At 35.2% G+C, this 18,069-nt stretch overlaps 1 protein-coding gene across 1 annotated transcript in view; it reads right to left on the bottom strand.

Annotated features, from left to right (window-relative positions):
• LOC149806331 (laminin subunit alpha-like) overlaps window positions 1-18,069 on the bottom strand; it is a 246,986-nt gene that overhangs the window by 172,217 nt on the left and 56,700 nt on the right. The window contains exons 15-19 of the mRNA XM_089951669.1: window positions 16,230-16,388; window positions 13,540-13,639; window positions 10,450-10,606; window positions 9,573-9,842; window positions 1,903-1,997 (exon numbers count right to left, since the gene is read on the bottom strand). Coding sequence (XP_089807795.1) covers window positions 1,903-1,997; window positions 9,573-9,842; window positions 10,450-10,606; window positions 13,540-13,639; window positions 16,230-16,388 — 781 coding nt within the window. The remainder of the gene's footprint in view (window positions 1-1,902; window positions 1,998-9,572; window positions 9,843-10,449; window positions 10,607-13,539; window positions 13,640-16,229; window positions 16,389-18,069) is intronic.

Below are 18,069 nucleotides of genomic sequence, written 5' to 3'. Positions count from 1 at the left end.
TATCAGTAGCTTCTTCTCAAACAATCCAATTGCGTTTATCAAACACTTGTATATCTGTTACATCTATATGATCACATTATGGTGAAAGTGCCTCAGAATCGTATCCACTTATCTGTCAGAAAGTTTTCTCTGTCTGTCTTAGGGCTGTAAAATTTTAGTAAACATACACAGAGCATAAATATCTTAAGAAATCAAAATTTCTGGCAATATCATCAGCGACTACTGTTGATCATATGAGTTTCAAGTCACCAGTTGCCTCATATCATAATACCATTTATAACAGTATTATGATATGAGGCAACTGGTGACTTGAATTACCACCATCTACACCAGTCTCCTTGTATCATGTGAGTAATATTAGTCACTAATGAAGGCAGAGTGATATTGATGGAAATTTTGAATTCTTAAGATATTTATCTTCTGAGCACAGGAAATTACTAATGAACATGAATTATCTTGAGCTAGGAAGCCACCTTCTCAGCTGTATCTACCAGGTAGTTGTCAGAACTAATGATTAGTTACCAGGGTATGTGATCAAAGGGAAATTGTATCAGATGTGAAACTGAACTGCCTTGTTGTAGGTTCATACATGCAAACCCCAAGAGATCAAAGCATAATTATTACTAATATAATTAGCAAAAATTGTAATCTGAGCATAAAAAGAGCAATCTATATATTACATGCCACAATTACAGGAAATTGTATGAAAAACATACATAATGTTTGCTACTTACCTGGATCTGCAGTTAGTTAAAATTCTTGTCACAAATCAGCTAAATTCATTTGGATTAGTACAAGAATACAAACATTAAACAAACTGATAAATTATTTATATACAACAATCACTTTAACTTGACTACATATCTAACTTATGCTGAATGGTCATAAAGTCAAGTTCACAACTTTTGCGATAAGCATGACAATGCACTCAGTCTGAATGTTCCTTTACATCACTCTCAGATTCTTCTTTCCAAAGTTGTAAATGGCTATTAACCTGTCCTTTTTCCTGATCCAACAAGTTCTTAAGTTTAACAAAATCACTCTTCTCTAACATTTTTCAGTCATATAACATCTATGAGTCACATCAATAAAGCCCATTTTGTTTAACATTTGCAACATTATTTTTATTTAGACTGGCCCACTGCCTTAGCGTGTATCAAAATACAATGAATCTGTGACATGTGGTTTCATATTCAAAGAAACCCATCTGTTTTCTTGAAATGTGTCATATACCATTACTAAAAATAGGAAATAAGGAAAGTAGATGGAGGTCTACAATGGATGAATGCACAGTAGCCAAGTGGCACATAAGCTTTGAACTGTTCACATCATTCTGTATCTCGCTTGCTCCTGATGTTGCCAAATATAATCATTAATCTGAACTTGGAAACACGTTTTTTTCTACATCAACTAAATAGGTACCGATAGCTCATTACCTGGGTTAAATATGATAATAATTATCCACGTGCATGACAAAAAACTTGCATGTGAGTGGTTTGAAAACTGGAGAAACTAATATGTAATATGGTGCCATCCTTAGAAGTCACAATGATTGGTCCTTTCTTCCTTAATAAACAGAACAAGCAAAATGACTGGATCAGTTTCTTTGAGCTGCATCTCATCAGAATGGATAGTTTCAAGAGTTGATGCAAAACAAAGTGGATCAATAATGAAGATAAGATGAAGGAATCATCATACTTTATCATTAGAAATTTTACATATACTAAAAACTTCCTTAGATAAATTGAACTAGCTAACAAAGAAAACTTGAATGAAGAAAAAAATCAAGATGAGATCTGTATACATTTTAAAAGCTGTTTGTCATATATTCTAAGCTAACTTATTTATGTGATAAGTATCTAATAAATTGCAATGAAAACTGTAAATACAAGATGAACTTACGGTCCCTGATCATTAGGTGCAACACAGGGCCTGCTGACTTGCTGCTGTAGAATTGTGGCCTCATAGTATGACTGTGGTATAAGTACCATATAGTCCTGTAACATAAATATAACATCATACAGTCCTGCAACATAAATATAACACCATATACATGCAGCAAAAAATATGACACCATACAGTCCTGCAAAATAAATATAACACCATGTAGTCCTGCAAAATAAATATAACACCATACAGTCCTGCAAAATAAATACAACACCATACAGTCCTGCAGCATAAATAATACACCATACAGTCCTGCAGCATACATACAACAACAGCATACAGTCCTGCAACATAAATATAACACCATAGTCCTGCAACATAAATATAACACCATACAGTCCTGCAACGTAAATATAACATCATATAGTCATGCAGCATAAATATGGTACCATACAGTCCTGCAACATAAATGTAACACCATACAGTCCTGCAACATAAAAATAACACCATACAGTCCTGCAACATAAAAATAACACTATACAGTCCTGCAACATAAATATAACACTATACAGTCCTGCAACATTTATAAAAGAGTTGTGCATCACCTGCTAGGATTTAATATGTGCCATGATACACTTAGGTCAAGAAAAGAAATTTGTTAGTAAAAAAGCTTTCTCCAAAATACTCTCTCAGTCCTTCCCTAAAGACAAGGATCTCCCTCCCCTTCCACAAATAAATAAATATATATATATATATATATATATATATATATATATATATATATATATATATATATATATATATATATATATATATATAGAGTTGTGTATATTTAATTTATATTGTTTGTTAGGTTTTTTTATTATTTATTTATTTTATTTTATTTCATTACACGCTATTGTAATGTAACATATGTTGGACTTGATCTTGTGCAAACTGAGTTCATTTCTGTTTGACATAAATTGATTTTTAATTTTATTCTGTGTAAACAACTAATACATAGCTAAATTATGCTCTATGAGTATGGGTTTAAAATGAGTATTATTAGTAATAGATGTAAATATGTTTATTTGGGTCAAGGTCTAGGTTTTGGAATTTCCTTAGCATATTTTACATAATCCAGGCTATGTTTTATATTTTGTAAACAACAGAATCATTCTAGAAGGTTATTTTCCATTAGGTAATGGAATTTTTAGAAAATGATAATTGTGACCCGAGGTCTTGTGACTGAGAGGATTTTTTCAGTTGTGCTTTAGTCCATTACCTCATGCAAGCGCCTTTGGACACCTCTACTCCATTCACATGGAAACGCCTTTTGATGTCTCTAGTCCATTTGCATGGAAGCGCCTTTTGAAATCTGCTGTAAACATCAGCCATTTTAAGCCGGTTTTCATAGCACCATCTTCAGGGAAAACCCACTATTAAAATACTACATTCATTTCTGTGAATGACACGTCAGATCACGTGGTCCCTGTTTATGCTCTGGTCGATATCTGCTATTTAAAGTAACTGGTTCGTAATCTCCACTCTCCAAAATGGAGGTTGCGGATTTCATTCAGTACTTACGAAGTATTTAAGTTAAAGGCTCTGATACTGATGTAGGCAGCAATTAGTTTTTATTAATTATCAAATTCAGATGACTTAGTGATGTAGATGCAGACAAAAAACTTGTAAATTTTGAGCATGAGAAATGGCAGCTACGGTTGGTCACGCGGTCTCATAGACTTGAAAAATAATTAACGGCTATAACAATCGGACTTTAGTCTTAAATTTTTCCACGCATAAAAGATGTGTACCAATAATGTAAAATGGTTAAAATTGCTGTTAAACGTAACATACACTATACTGCTTAACAGTTAACAGGCAGGCCGATGCGTATGGAGTCGAACAGGTAACAAGTTACATGCTACACTTTGTAACTATGCTGTATGAGGTAAAGGGTTAAGACCAAGCAGTTTTAAGTTGTATTATATGTTGTGTCCAGTATTTAATTTATGGGCTGGAAAATTTTATTTCTTCAAATCATTGAATTCTAGTAATTATTTTCGCTGGAAATAAAAAAAATGCACCCATAAAATTCTTGGATAGAGACAATTACTGGAATTTATACTGCATTCAAACCTGGAATTATATTACTGTGAGTCAACAAAAGTCTGTTGACACATCAACACTCTATAAGCAACCACATACACATTCAGTTTTTCAATTTATTCTGGACTTCTACTGAATTTTATTCAACTCGTTAAATTATTATGACTTGTGTCTGTAATTCTTGGATTATTTTGCGATTTAATTCGCAATACTGCAAGTTCTTTTTTCCCATTTTACTTTGTATTCTAGGGAAATAAATTATTTGTTGAATTTTACAAAGCTTGTTGCTTTACACTCTTTTCTGTTATGTATTTTAAGAGCATAGATTCGTTACAATATATGCATATATTCTACATCAGCCACCCATGGGAAAAAGCAAAAGTGACCTTTATAGGCAGGCAAATTAATAAGGCTGGTTCAACTCTCAAACCTTGGTCATGACAAATTTATGTACCATGAAATGAAACAGTATTATCATTATTATTATTCCACATGTATTATTATTCCACGTGTATTATTATTAGAAATAGTAGTATGCTATTAAGATACATTTCTCTAATTTAGCAAAAAGATTTAAGAAAATAAGTTCCATACCAAGATACTGTATCCTCCATTGGCTTTTTTCTTGCAAATATGTATCACAATACACACTCCTACCTTGTTCATTTGTCTCTATCACTTTGTTGGCATGGTAGCATGTGACAAGGTTCCAGCAATCCCTAAATATCCAAGGCTGTTTTGCCAATCAAGCATATGGTTTTGTTACTACATTATTTTTGGAAATATTTGAAACCCAAAATATTATATACAGGTGAGGGATGTTTAATTGATGATTTCATCCACCATTATGGTCTTAGCAAAGCATCATAAGATTGGATTGGATAGGTTTTTATAAAATGACACTAAATCTACAAACAAGAATTCATAATAAAAAGAAATGTTTAACATACGATTCATCTATTATTTGACAAAACCATATCAGACTGAAAAATAATTCTGATAATTATGAAATACACTGAACTTATCTCAATGTCAATATATACCCACATGCTAAGGGCTGTTCCATTTAAACATACGTGGTACCCAGGGAAGGCAGTTTTTTAAAAATATATGCCAGGGTATTTTGATTTCACAGTGTTCATATTAAAATGATAAGAAATTCTAAACAGGATCTATGGGTGAGTACCCCATTTAAAAGTGCCTTCCCAGGATTCCATGTATGTTTTAATGGACCAGCCCTAAGTTTGGTTTACATCTATATATATTGTTCTAAAACATAACATAAAGTTATTAATTGGCGTAGTATTTATCAGATATATCCACATACTGAGTTTGATCAAAATCAGTTTACATTTGTTTTTGTTGTCACATCTGTTTATATTTGGTATTGTTGTCACATAACACACAAGTCATGGTAGAATCCAAGCCAAGACAGTTTGATCATAACATCGATGTCATAGAGCTGATTAATACTGAAACGCAACTAAATACAAAACTGGTCTGGTCTAAATTTACTTGCATATGTGCAAGTCACTCTCTTCATAAGAACAATGAAGTGCAATAATGCAAGCAATAACATCTGATTTTACCCCAAGATCAATTACGTCTGACTTTCAAAAATCCTTCATAAATGTGCAGATATTTTGTTGGACAGATCTACACCATCTTCATTCAGAACCAACTACCGTATTTTCCCACGGGTTATACCAGATTTTACAAACCCCGCGGCGGGGGTGGGGGGGGTGGGGGTGCGGGTTATATAAGGGTGCGGGCTATATCACAAATTTTTTACACATAATAATATTTCAATATATTTCCCTGGTGACGAATTCACGAAAATCATCCATCTTCTTCTCCCAATTCTCGGGTAGACGTGGGCCGACGGTCGTTCGTGTTCTGACTGACAATTGGTTCCTCTTCATAAATTTATATACCCAATGCACTCCTCCTTTAAAATCATCAATGTGCTTCTCTGCCGCCATGAGTTTGGCCTTCAGTTTGATGGCAACTGTCGAGACTGGTCGGCTGTTTTCCCGCTGGGCCACGATCCACTGCTTCAGGTCAGCTTCAAGGTAAGGCCATTTTGCTTTAGGTCCGCGATGAGCACGTTTTCGTGGATTCATCTTCTCCAATGTTCCTTTTTCTTTTCTCCAACCTCGGATTACACTCTCATCAATATCAAATTTTCTGCTTGTGGCTCTATTGCCATGCACTTCAGCATACGCAATGGCAGTTAGCTTGAAGTCGGCTGTGTAAGACTTTCGTTTCGGCATTTTTTAAATTAAACAGAAAGAAATTATTTAAACTCGAATCTACAATTAAAAAGAATACAAGATTATTTAGAAATGTCCGCATTTATGTATCCTGTAGTTGAGGCACAGCTCCTATAGACAGCCTACGCGCACAAGCACTGTGTACTGAGCCTGAATACCGGTAGTTAATTGACGTCATGCGAGCTACATTCCAAAGTGACAATTGTGGAATTCGGCCTCATGACCTCACACCATTGCATATCCGGCTCACAAGTACCTGGCTTCAAAATTCAAATCTGCCGGCTGCCAGCCGGAATATAGTGGAGGCAGGGTGACTAACTTGAACTGATGCAGAGGGATGAATATGGACCGGGGCCGACTGACTAGATAGCGTAAATACAAAGTTGCATGTTGGGCGGGTGAGTGAAAATGTAGTAGTTGTAGTATCGTTCGTCATCCATGTGTGAGCATTGACGAATTCGGTCCTTCTAAAAACAGTAATGGTAGACAATGTGAACATACACAAAAAAGTTCATCAATCTATGGTTGCAGGTTATACAAAGGTGCGGGTTATGCCAAAGATTTTTTTACACAAAACCCCAAAACCCGCGGGCTATATGAGGGTGCAGATTATCTGCATCTGCGGGATATATGCGGGAAAATACGGTAAGTATTGCGAGACGTGTTTTAGTGAAAACCGTATGTCAATGGCTCCTTTCATTTAGGAGAAGTAGTGATAAGATTTTCAAGATGGTTGCTGTTTGCTGAGTTGCAGATGATCATTCAGAACATGCTACATACCGCTACAGTGCTTGGTGAAAACCCCACATAAATAATCTATCTGTAACCACAACAGTGCTTGGTGAAAACCCCACATAAATAATCTATCTGTAACCACAACAGTGCTTGGTGAAAACCCCACATAAATAATCTGTAACCACAAAAAGATTTTCAGCATGTCTATCAAGGTAGCCATTCTAGAGGTGGATGTGACCAAGACCTTGAGGAAAGGAGACATAGCTATGGTAAAAAAACACCAGCTAGTCCTGATAACTTTGGGAAACATTTTATGAAAGTATCTTCTGTGTTTGGAAAGTTAAACTCTAAACAAGACAAGAAGTGAAAGAAAATTTTTGGTTCCTCACATGAATTTGATCAGGAGTCAGAGGGTATGCAACTCTTTATCAAGCTATTTATTATATATTAAAAAAAATTCATAAGAAAACAAAAATAAAGTAAATAATAAAAAAAACGAAGGGACTGATGCTCTATTAGTTGAAAAGAATTTTCAGAAATTCAAGACTTGCTTCCTTTTAACTGTGACATGTTGAAAATATCTTTGATACTCTTCAGCTATGACAAGATTTTCAAAATAGTTGCTTTGGTGGACATATTGGAGTCAGCCCTGGCACCATTTTCATTTAGGACCAACAAGGCAGCAGAAGTCTTATGTTGAAATGGAAAGTTTTTGGAGAAGCAATAATAACATGATTTTCAAGATGGATGCCATGGTGGCCATTTTTGATATCAGATTGGCACCATTTCCATTCAGTAGCAACTAGACACCACAAGAACTCTTCATGAAAGCACAATGCTGATATGAACAGCCATTAAGGTGAAGTAACAAGATTTTTGAGATAGACATTGAAGTAGTCATTTTAGAATTCAGACCATTTCCACTTATGACCAACTAGACATCACAAGTCTTTTGGTGAAAAAATCCATGCCGCTAAGACCATTCATTCAGGATCAATAGTGATAACAAGATTTTCAAGATGGCCACTGTTGCATACATACTGAATGCCTGAATTACATCATTAGTTGTTTAGTAAAACCCCATGCCAATACAACCAGCCATTTAGGAGGAGTAGTGATAATATTTTCAAGACAGTTACTGTTGTGGCCATATCAGACATCAAATCAAAACGATTTTCACTTTGTACCAATTAGACATACCATGAAGTCTTCTAGTGAAAACCCTCTGGCTATATTAAATTTAATTCCAGAGAAGTATTGGTAACAAGATTTACAAGGTGGCCACTGTGGTGGTTATACTGGACATCGTCTCATCACCATTTTCACTGAGAACAAACTCTGTTAAAAGTGCCATTAGAATCCTCCAGTTAATATAGGAGGAATAGCAATAACAACTTTTGCTAAGATGGATGATGGACATCAGACCATACCATAGGCTCTTTTGACCAGTAGAACTAAAAAACAACAAGTTCAATGGAAAGGTGAGGAGCCTCTTGCCCGAGGCTGTGACATAAAATAGTAGTGGACTAAGAGTCATGGATTCCTAGTATGAAATTATGTTGGCTGATCCTGTCTGATGATGAATAATAATGAATCAGTATCATCTGTACAGAATTAAATTACCTCTATGGCAGGATGCCATCAAATTTACTCAGAATTCTGTTATGTAGTATTTCAAAAAAAGTCATTTTAAGGTTTCAAAATATTTACGTAAGATGGCCATACTTGATGGAGGATTGGCATCAATTGTACAAATGTGAAACCCCTCTATACCAGCATGCTTTCTGTAAAATTTTGTCAATTCTGTTTGTCAATTTTGGACAAATTCTTAAAAAGATTTTTCTGTTTTTAGTAATGTAGTAATGGTAGCCTTATTTGACAGTGGATCAGCATTTTCTGAATAAAAGTGAAAGCCCACCATATCTGGTTGAAATTAAGTGGTTTTTGATAAATTATTTGGTTGAAATTGATAACATGGTTCTTGACTGATTGTTTGGTTGAAACTGATTAAGTTGTTCCTGGTTGTTTAGTTGAAATTGATTAAGTGGTTCCTGACTGAATGTTTGGCTGAAATTGATTAAGTTGTTCCTGATTGATTGTTTAGTTGAAAGTGATTATGTGGTTCTTGAATGATTGTTTGGTTGAAATTGATTAAGTTGTTCCTGATTGATTGTTTGGTTGAAATTAAGTGGTTCCTAAATGATTGTCTGGTTGAAATTGATAATGTGGTTCTTGATTGTTTGTTTGAAAGTGATTACGTGGTTCCTGAATGATTGTTTAATTAAAACTTATTATGTGGTTCCTGATTGATTGTTGGGTTCATATTCATTAAGTGGTTCATGATTATGTGGTTCTTGACTGATTGGTTGAAACTGATTTAAGTGGTTATTGACTGATTGTTTGATTAAAATGGATTATGTGGTTCTTGATTGTTTGGTTGAAACTGATTAAGTGGTTCTTGAAAACAGCAATTAGTTATAGATTCATAACAATGGATCACACACAACACAGGACCATCTCCATAAACTCATCTAACCTTGTTACATCCAGGTGAGTTAAACATGAACTTCTTTTATTGCTACTAACCAGAAAAATACTGTTATCTGCCTTGAGGGAAACAGTCCAGCGTCCAGGATTTAGCACAAAGGTATGCTGTCCAGAGGAATCTCCCACTGTTCGGAAAGCTGGCTGGTCTGTTGGCGGGAAACTGATTTCACTTTTTTGCTGGATGTCACCAAATGAATCAGGAGTGAAGGTTACCTCACCCTGTACTGGCCGGTCATTACGGTTTACAAAGTGATACACAACACGATACAAGCTAGGCTTAGTTATCTCTATATCCAGATGTACTTCAGGCTGCAAAAAAATTAAACCAAAATATATACTCATTCAAACATGATAAAATGATTAAGCAGATAATACCTGCCTGAAAAGCTTTATCTTAGGTTCTTTGGCATAATTCCACTGATATCTCATTTAAATAAAACAAAATTTTAAAAAGTGTCATAAGCAAGCATCAAGGTTCTTAAAAGAATCATTGACCTTAGTTCGTGAATTTCATACAAAATAAGGATACAAGATGTGATGTGATTTGGATTTTTAACGTAGCTTTAACAATTTTTCAGTCATATCGCTACGATGTCTGCAATGCGGCAGTTTATAGTGATGTCTAGCAATGGGGCATCATGCCACAGACATGCAGCATGATGCCCCACCCAATCACATTATCCTGACACCAGGCCGACCAGTCCTAACACTAATGTCTTAATGCTGAAAGACCAGCAAGGCAGCTGTGGGTACCATTTTTGTAAGTCTTTGGTATGACTTGGCCGGGAATCGAACCCATGACCTCCTGCATCCAAGGCAGACACTCAAACCACAAGGCCACTGGAGCAGTCAAGTAAACATGAAATGTCCTCCATAAGCAAATGTGGTAATATAGATTACCTGTATTAGCACTTACCTGATATGGGATCAAAATGGCATAGCCACGCCAGGAATAATTTGGAAATATCCTCTCATCATAACCATAGCGGATCTTGCTCCCTTCTGGGGTCATTCCATCCTCTATCTCAAACTTCAGTTGGGTCAGAGAGGGGATGAAGTGTCGAGATATAGGCCTTAAAATGGATAACGCTTGATAATCACGTGAACACTTCACACAATTTTCCATTAATACATGTAAAGTTGGAACATACAACAAAATTGAGGATCCAGTGAGAACTCTAATTTTTCCAATTAATTATTGATAGTTGAAAATTTGTTTTAACAGAAATGTTTAAAATTTTATAATTAGAGGTTTTGTCCTAAATTGATTGAAAATTATGGATAAACTAAAGCTTTTAGCAAGATGTGCATCACACATTACAATTTGCTTGGCAGACCTTAAAAAGAAAAAAAATTGTTGAAGTTGGGGTAATCAGGATAGATAACTCCTCAACATGAAGTGGAATACAAGAAATTTAACTCATTCAAGGACTCATTAATATAAAGGTGCATGATAAATCTGGTTGAAATTCCTTAGTAAAATAATGCTGTGGCAATCAGCGACCATAACTTTTTAAAATCATAATGTACCACATTGGAAATCAAATGTTCAAGCTTTCACCAATATAAAGTTGCATGCAAAATCTGTCTGAAATCCAAGAATAAAAGGTAAAAGTAATGTTGCAAAAGCCAAAATCATGAGGACAGGTAATTAGGAAGCATAACTCCTGCACATTTTGTCATGGAACATTGGGAATCAAACCCAATGTTATGCACATTGTCATGGAACACTGGGAATCAAACCCAATATTATGCACATTTTGTCATGAAACATTGGGAATGAAACCCACTGAAGTTCTCATCAATAAAAAGTCCATACCAAATTTAGTTGAAAAACTACAAGCGTTGTAGGGATATGCTGCAGAAGCAGTCAGGAGGAGAGACAAACAGGAAGTAAAAGTCCTATAAACAATGTTGTGAAAGCTTAGAAACTTAACCCATTCAAGTTTTCATCAATACAAAGATATGTGTAACATGCTGACATACAAACAAACTTGATAAAGTCTTGCTGCATAAACCAATGTGATGAGAAAGGGTAATAAGGGGTCATAACTCCTATAAACAGAATTCATGAAATCAAATGCTTTAAAGGCCCCATCAATGCCATGTTGCATGCCAAATAAGGGGCCCAGAGTGGCCGAGTGGTCTAAAGCACTCTCCGTTACGGATCAATGCCATCTCACCTCCGTCTGCATGGGTTCGAGTCTCGGATTCAGCTAATGTTGGTATGTATGAAAGCTTGCCAGTAGCTTTTCGTAGGCCGGTGGTTCTTTCCGGGTTTTCCCAGGTTCTTCCTCCACCATTAGTACTGGCCGCCATACATAGCCTATCATGTGCTGAAAAATGGCATTAAACCCTACAACAACAACAACAACAACAGCAGCATGCCAAATATAGTTTGAAACCCAACAAACTTTGTTCAAGTTATCATCCAGAAGGATGAACAATCAGAAGACACAAATCCTGGAAAAGTTTTTGTTCTGGAATGCTGGTAATCAAACTCATTCATGGGGACACAACTCCTGTAAAAGTTTATGTTGTGGAATGCTGGTAATCAAAATCATTCATTGGGACACAATTCCTGTAAAAGTTTGTTCCAGAATGCTGGAAATCAAACTCATTCATGGGGACACAACTCCTGTAAAAGTTTTTGTTCCGGAATGTTGGAAATCAAACTCATTCATTGGGACACAACTCCTGTAAAAGTTTTGTTCTGGAATGCTGGTAATCAAAATCATTCATGGGGACACAACTCCTGTAAAAGTTTTTGTTCCGGAATGCTGGGAATCAAACTCATTCATGGGGACACAACTCCTGTAAAAGTTTTTGTTCCGGAATGCTGGTAATCAAAATCATTCATGGGGACACAACTCCTGTAAAGGTTTTTGTTCCGGAATGCTGGAAATCAAACTCATTCATGGGGACAAAACTTGTGTAAAAATTTTGTTCTGCTGGAAATCAAACTCAATCAGGGTCTCTTCAACAGAAAGCTACATACAAAATTTGAAATCAAATAAACCTTGCTAAAGCTGTGATGCAGAAGCCAAACTCTTTTTGATCAGGGTCCATAACTCATTTACATAATGTCAAGGAACACTGGAAATCAATCTTATTCAAGAAATCATCAGCACAGACCTGCAACCAAACCTGACAGAAGTCAACAAGCCTTAGGAAAGTTAAAGTCCTGCATACCAAATTTGATAGAAGTCAACAATCCTTGGGGAAAGTTAAAGTGGGGAAATTAAATGTAGAGGAATTGAGAATTAGGGGTCATAACTCCTGTAAATGACAGAGAAGACAAGAACACATTTGAGGACTTCATCAACATTAGGATCAAACCAAATCTAGTTAAAATCCCAAAATATTCCGACTCATCAAAAGCATATATTGATTTTGAGTAAGATTTCCAGCTCAAGAGTAATATTTACTACTTGACATATTGAGTAATATTTTATGATGGAGGGTCCTAGACTAAATCTCGTAGAACCAAAAAATACTTTATCTTGCAATGAAAATAATAAAAAATGATCAACACACCTTTTGCTTCTGTATATCATGACTGTTCTGTGTTATCATAGATTCAACGACAAGATCATTTGGTTTTATTGGAAAACAAATTCGACATGAAACGTGTTTGAATTTGAGCATGTTTAAATTTATGATCTGATAATTATTCATGTTAACTGAGGCAAATTGACGTATAATCATTCACTATGGTGGCTCTAAACATGGCATTTTTATTAATGATTATTTAAATATAAAATCCAAAAATTTCAAGGCTAAGCAAACTGTACTACAAAATTTGAAACAATGGCAACAGATGACACATATTTCACATTTTCAAAATTTTCCAACTCTGTTTAGGAAATCTGTATGTTTTCCTCAAGAAAAAAGCTGTACTTTGACTGGTTCTGATGGAATGAAAAACTGAAGCGACATCACAACATTTCAAAAGAGAACAAAATAAATTTTAAATAAAAAATTTGCAGGATAATAGTAAGCTTACTGGTCACATCGCCTTCCTCCAACTCTTGGCTTGCAGACACACTGACCTGTTTCCTTGTCACAAACACCATGCATGGATCCGCCGATATCACAATCACATCCTGAAACAAGAGTCGTCAAGAGATTACACATACTCCCAGTCCCTTGCTTACCCAAAAAGTCTTAAATGAAGTACCTTGCCTCCCAGCCCCATGCTTACCTCAAGAGTCCTAATGGAAAGATCTTGCCTCCCAATCCCTGGCTCATTTAAAAACTCCTAATGGAACGACCACGGGGCCCCAAGTGGCCAAGTGGTCTAAAGCACTCTGTTACAGATCACTGCCATCTCATCTATCGGCGTGAGTTTGAGTCTAGGATTCGGCCAATGTGGGTATGTGAGAAAGCTTGCCAGTAGCGTCTCATGGGTTGGTGGTTTTTCCTGGGGTTTTCCTGGTTTCTTCCTCCATCATTAATACTGGCCGCCATGCATTGCCTATCATGTGCTGAAAAATGGCATTAAACCCCACAACAACAACAATGGAACTACCAAGCCTACCAGTCCTTTGCTTACCTAAAGACTCCAAATGGAAGTACTTTGTTTCCCAGTCCTTGCTTAATGAAAGACTGCTAATGGAACAACCTAGCCTCCCAGCCAGTTGTTTACTGAAAGACTCCTAATGGAAAGACCTAGCCTCCCAATCCCTTGCTTACTGAAAGACTCTACATGGAAGGACCTTGCCGCCCAGTCCCTTGCTTACCTAAAGACTCTGAATGAAAGGATATTACAGTTTCCATGGTAGCAAAAACTTACTAAATGCAAACATTCTAAGGGCTGTTCAAGCAAAATATACTTGGAACCCATGTCAGTCACTTTCAACGTGGGATAGTTACCTAAAGAATTTGCTATCATTTTCAAGCAAACTTTAAGGAGACTAATGGGAGTACCATGGCATATATTAATGTACTGTATTGTAACAGTCATAAGTGTTAAAAGGCACATATATCCAACTTGCTTGATATGTGTGCCAAGTCATCACAAATTATATCTCATATTTCAATGCTTACACTAAATTTGGTTAATCAATGAGAATGATTTCAATCAAACATGTCTTAACAACCTATGATATTTCTATTGTATTTCATAATGATTTTGTTACTCCAGTTTTCATATACCTGTACTTTGATTTTGTTACTTCACTTATCATATACCTGTATTTTGATTTTGTTACTTCAATTATCATATACCTGTAAGTGAAACAAGACGACGAAGTCATCTATATATCCCACCATGCCAAAACAGATTTGACAAATTGCACAAAGCACATCTTTATTACTAGTGTGATATAAAAGATGTGTCACTGAGATATATTGAATGGTTTTGGAATCTTGCTCAAGAAATAAAATGTTAATTATGGATGGACTGGCCAATGGAAGAAAAAAGTAAAAACTATCAAAACTGAAATGTAACTAATAGCAACTGATTCATCTAGAAATATCAAAGTTGCATTAAGATTTTTTTTTAAATTATTTTTTAATGTCTAAAATCAAAATGTGAATGATGGCTTACTGATGGATGAAAATGTCAGAACATGGAAACTGAAAAATTGAAAATCAAAAAACATCACTAGTCTAATAAGTGTACCAACTTTCAGAGAAATCTTGAACTGTTTTGGAGTTATCCTCTAGATAAAGAGTGTTAAATAATGAAATGAATGGATTGTTTAACAAATGGATAAAAATGTTAAATATTAAAACTAAATAATTGTAAATAACAAAATGCACAACTGACAGGTGAATGGATTATGTGAAGAGAGACAGATGGACCATGCAATAGCTGTATCCACCGTATCAAATATCACAGGAGTGGGGTGTGATAAAAAGAAACAAGAAATAATGGCATTATTAGTTTTGCCCGTCTGCTAGTGGCTATCTGCTACTGACAATCCTGCACTCCATCTATTCATCAAACTTTAGTAGCTGTAGGGGTAACATGCTTTAATGTTCTAGCGGACATTTCACATTTCAGCTAAACAAGGCCTAAGAAGTGGGTTACTATAACATCAAGTTGGAAGTGTGTGTGTGTGTGTGTTTTGGATTTTTAATGTAACTTTAAAAATTTTTCAGTCATATCGCTATGATGTCTGCAGTGTTTCAGTTTATAGTAATGTCTAGCACTGGGGCATCATGCCGCAGACATGTAGCATGATGTTCCACCTAGTCACATTATCCTGACACCAGGCCAACCATTCTAACACTAACCTTTTAATGATAAGTGCCTAGCAAGGCAGCTGTAAGTACTATTTTTTAAAGTTATTGGTATGACTCAGCCAGGGTTCGAATCCACGAAGTTGAAAGGGAATAAAGTACAATAATGAAAATGCAAAATAAGTTAGGTTGGAAGAGAATATAATAAATAATAAACAAACATAATAAAGTCAATTTGGAAGAAATTATAGTAAAATAATGAAAATGCATAACAACCAATGTTGGAAGAGTACAATACTGAAGATGAATGATCAGGCAGCAGAGCAACATGAAGAAAATGGGAGGGAAGGGTGCTTTTTGCAACAGATGGACTTATCCTCAAAAACCTATATCCCATAAAAATGAGTATAATCACAGAAATGGGCAAAAAAAGCATTAAAAATGAATCTGAACTCCACTAGAAATGTCATTGCATCAAATTTGATCTAATTTCAATCTTCAACTCACCGACACAACCAAACAGGTTAGTATTCTGGAGGTTGTAGTAGCCATCCCTACAGCGGTCACAATTCTTCCCATTAACGTCCACTTTACACATACACTGACCAGTTACCATATTACATAAATTCATCCTGGCAATAGTACCAGCTTCAGAACAGGTGCACTCTGAAAATGAGAAATGTTAATTGAGTCCAATAATATAAATAAATTTTACAGGGCACAAAAAAATGGTTTATTCATTTTTAAAATTCATTTAATTGTATTAACAGTAAAAATGATAAAATGATAATTTTTTTAGCATGTGTTAAGATGACACGTTAGAAACATCACACCATTTAACCTCCTGTAACAGCAATATCTTTTCAACAACCAGCTGGTTCCTAAAAACAGTCTTTTAATTAAACTTCAAGAATATTTCCCAAATATTTAAGTTCCTTGAATCAAGCTAAATAAAGTGAAGCTTTCATAAAACTCTGTACATTTTCATTCTATAATGACATTCTAATACTAATTCAACCACTTCTATACAATGACAATTATGAGGGTCCAAACAGGGTTTGCTTCCTTAATACTAAAGAAAGACTCCCATGTAATCAGGTCTCTCTATCACAATACTAACCTGTCAGTTACTGATATTAATATCTGCATATGTATTCAATTAGAAAATCAGTCATCCAAAGGTTAAGTGCAAAAAGTTGTTTATACAACTCCTAGAAAGTTGTTTGATGACTAAATTCCTCAACACAGTGCTGGAAAACTGACCAAAGTGCATAAGTGAACTGGCTTTTCATCTTAGCTTAAAAAGTTTATTGCATTTTTCTTCAGTGCATACTGTGTAAAAAAATTTGCTCAATGCATAGAAAAGATTCTCATCCAAACTTAAAAATTAATTCATTTCATTAAGTGCTACTCAATGTTAATCTCTCTACTAAAGGTTATTCTACTTATGGGGCAATGATTTATGAAAAAAATGAGACAGCTGCCAATATGAACTCCTCATGCCTTTGGTGTTATCAATTGTCAATCAGTTAGCTGACCAGTTCATTGCCACATTCATGAAAAACAACCCCCACCCCATTTTATCTTAACTCATTTTATTTTCTAGCTTAAATATTATTCACACAGGAAACTGTCCTCCAGTGTTAACACTGCTTGGAGCAAAACTATTCAAGTTACAGGGATGGAGAGATTGGGAAATATGTTCAAACATTCTACTCTCCGCCTTTTGCTCTTAAGTGAAGCAAGGCCACAGTTAATAAAGAACAACAAATATTTCAATGAACACTGGGTTTATTTCTTTTTCTCTTTACTTCTGAGAATGACTTGAGATTTTTTCTAAGAAACTTACTCTGAAATTACACAGTCAAATCAGGGTTGCCGCTGGCTTTAAAAATGTTGTCGAAAAACAAAATCACCAAACTCAATATTTTGTCACCAATTTTCAAAAATATCAGTACTATCTTTTTATCTCAACATCCTTGGGACCATAGTAATATTGTCGACATAAGTGGATGTCTAGATAAGTAGGAGGTGAGGGTTGAAAATTGAAATTTCATATACAAGTGAAATGTTTAATGAGGTGACCTGTCATGTACTAGGATGTACACGGTGAGAAAAAAACAATGGAAATTTGATTAAATAAAGACAACTAGTCTAAAATACACTTGTATACTGACAACTTACATTTGTGTAGTACACTGCACAATGTGTTAAATAACATACATATATATGAAAATCCATGAATTCGAGTATTAGATCATATGTTAGAAAATTCATGTAGCAGTTAAATCCTATAAGACAACACGAATATATAAAAAAAAAGGAAGTCCTCATCTAGTCTATATCC

Source organism: Sinohyriopsis cumingii, chromosome 1 (genome assembly GCF_028554795.1).
Source record: "Sinohyriopsis cumingii isolate HCF-2022 chromosome 1, ASM2855479v2, whole genome shotgun sequence".
Taxonomy (NCBI): Eukaryota; Metazoa; Mollusca; class Bivalvia; order Unionida; family Unionidae; genus Sinohyriopsis; species Sinohyriopsis cumingii.
Note: the sequence above shows the minus strand (reverse complement) of the source record. Positions and strands in the feature narration are given on the sequence as shown.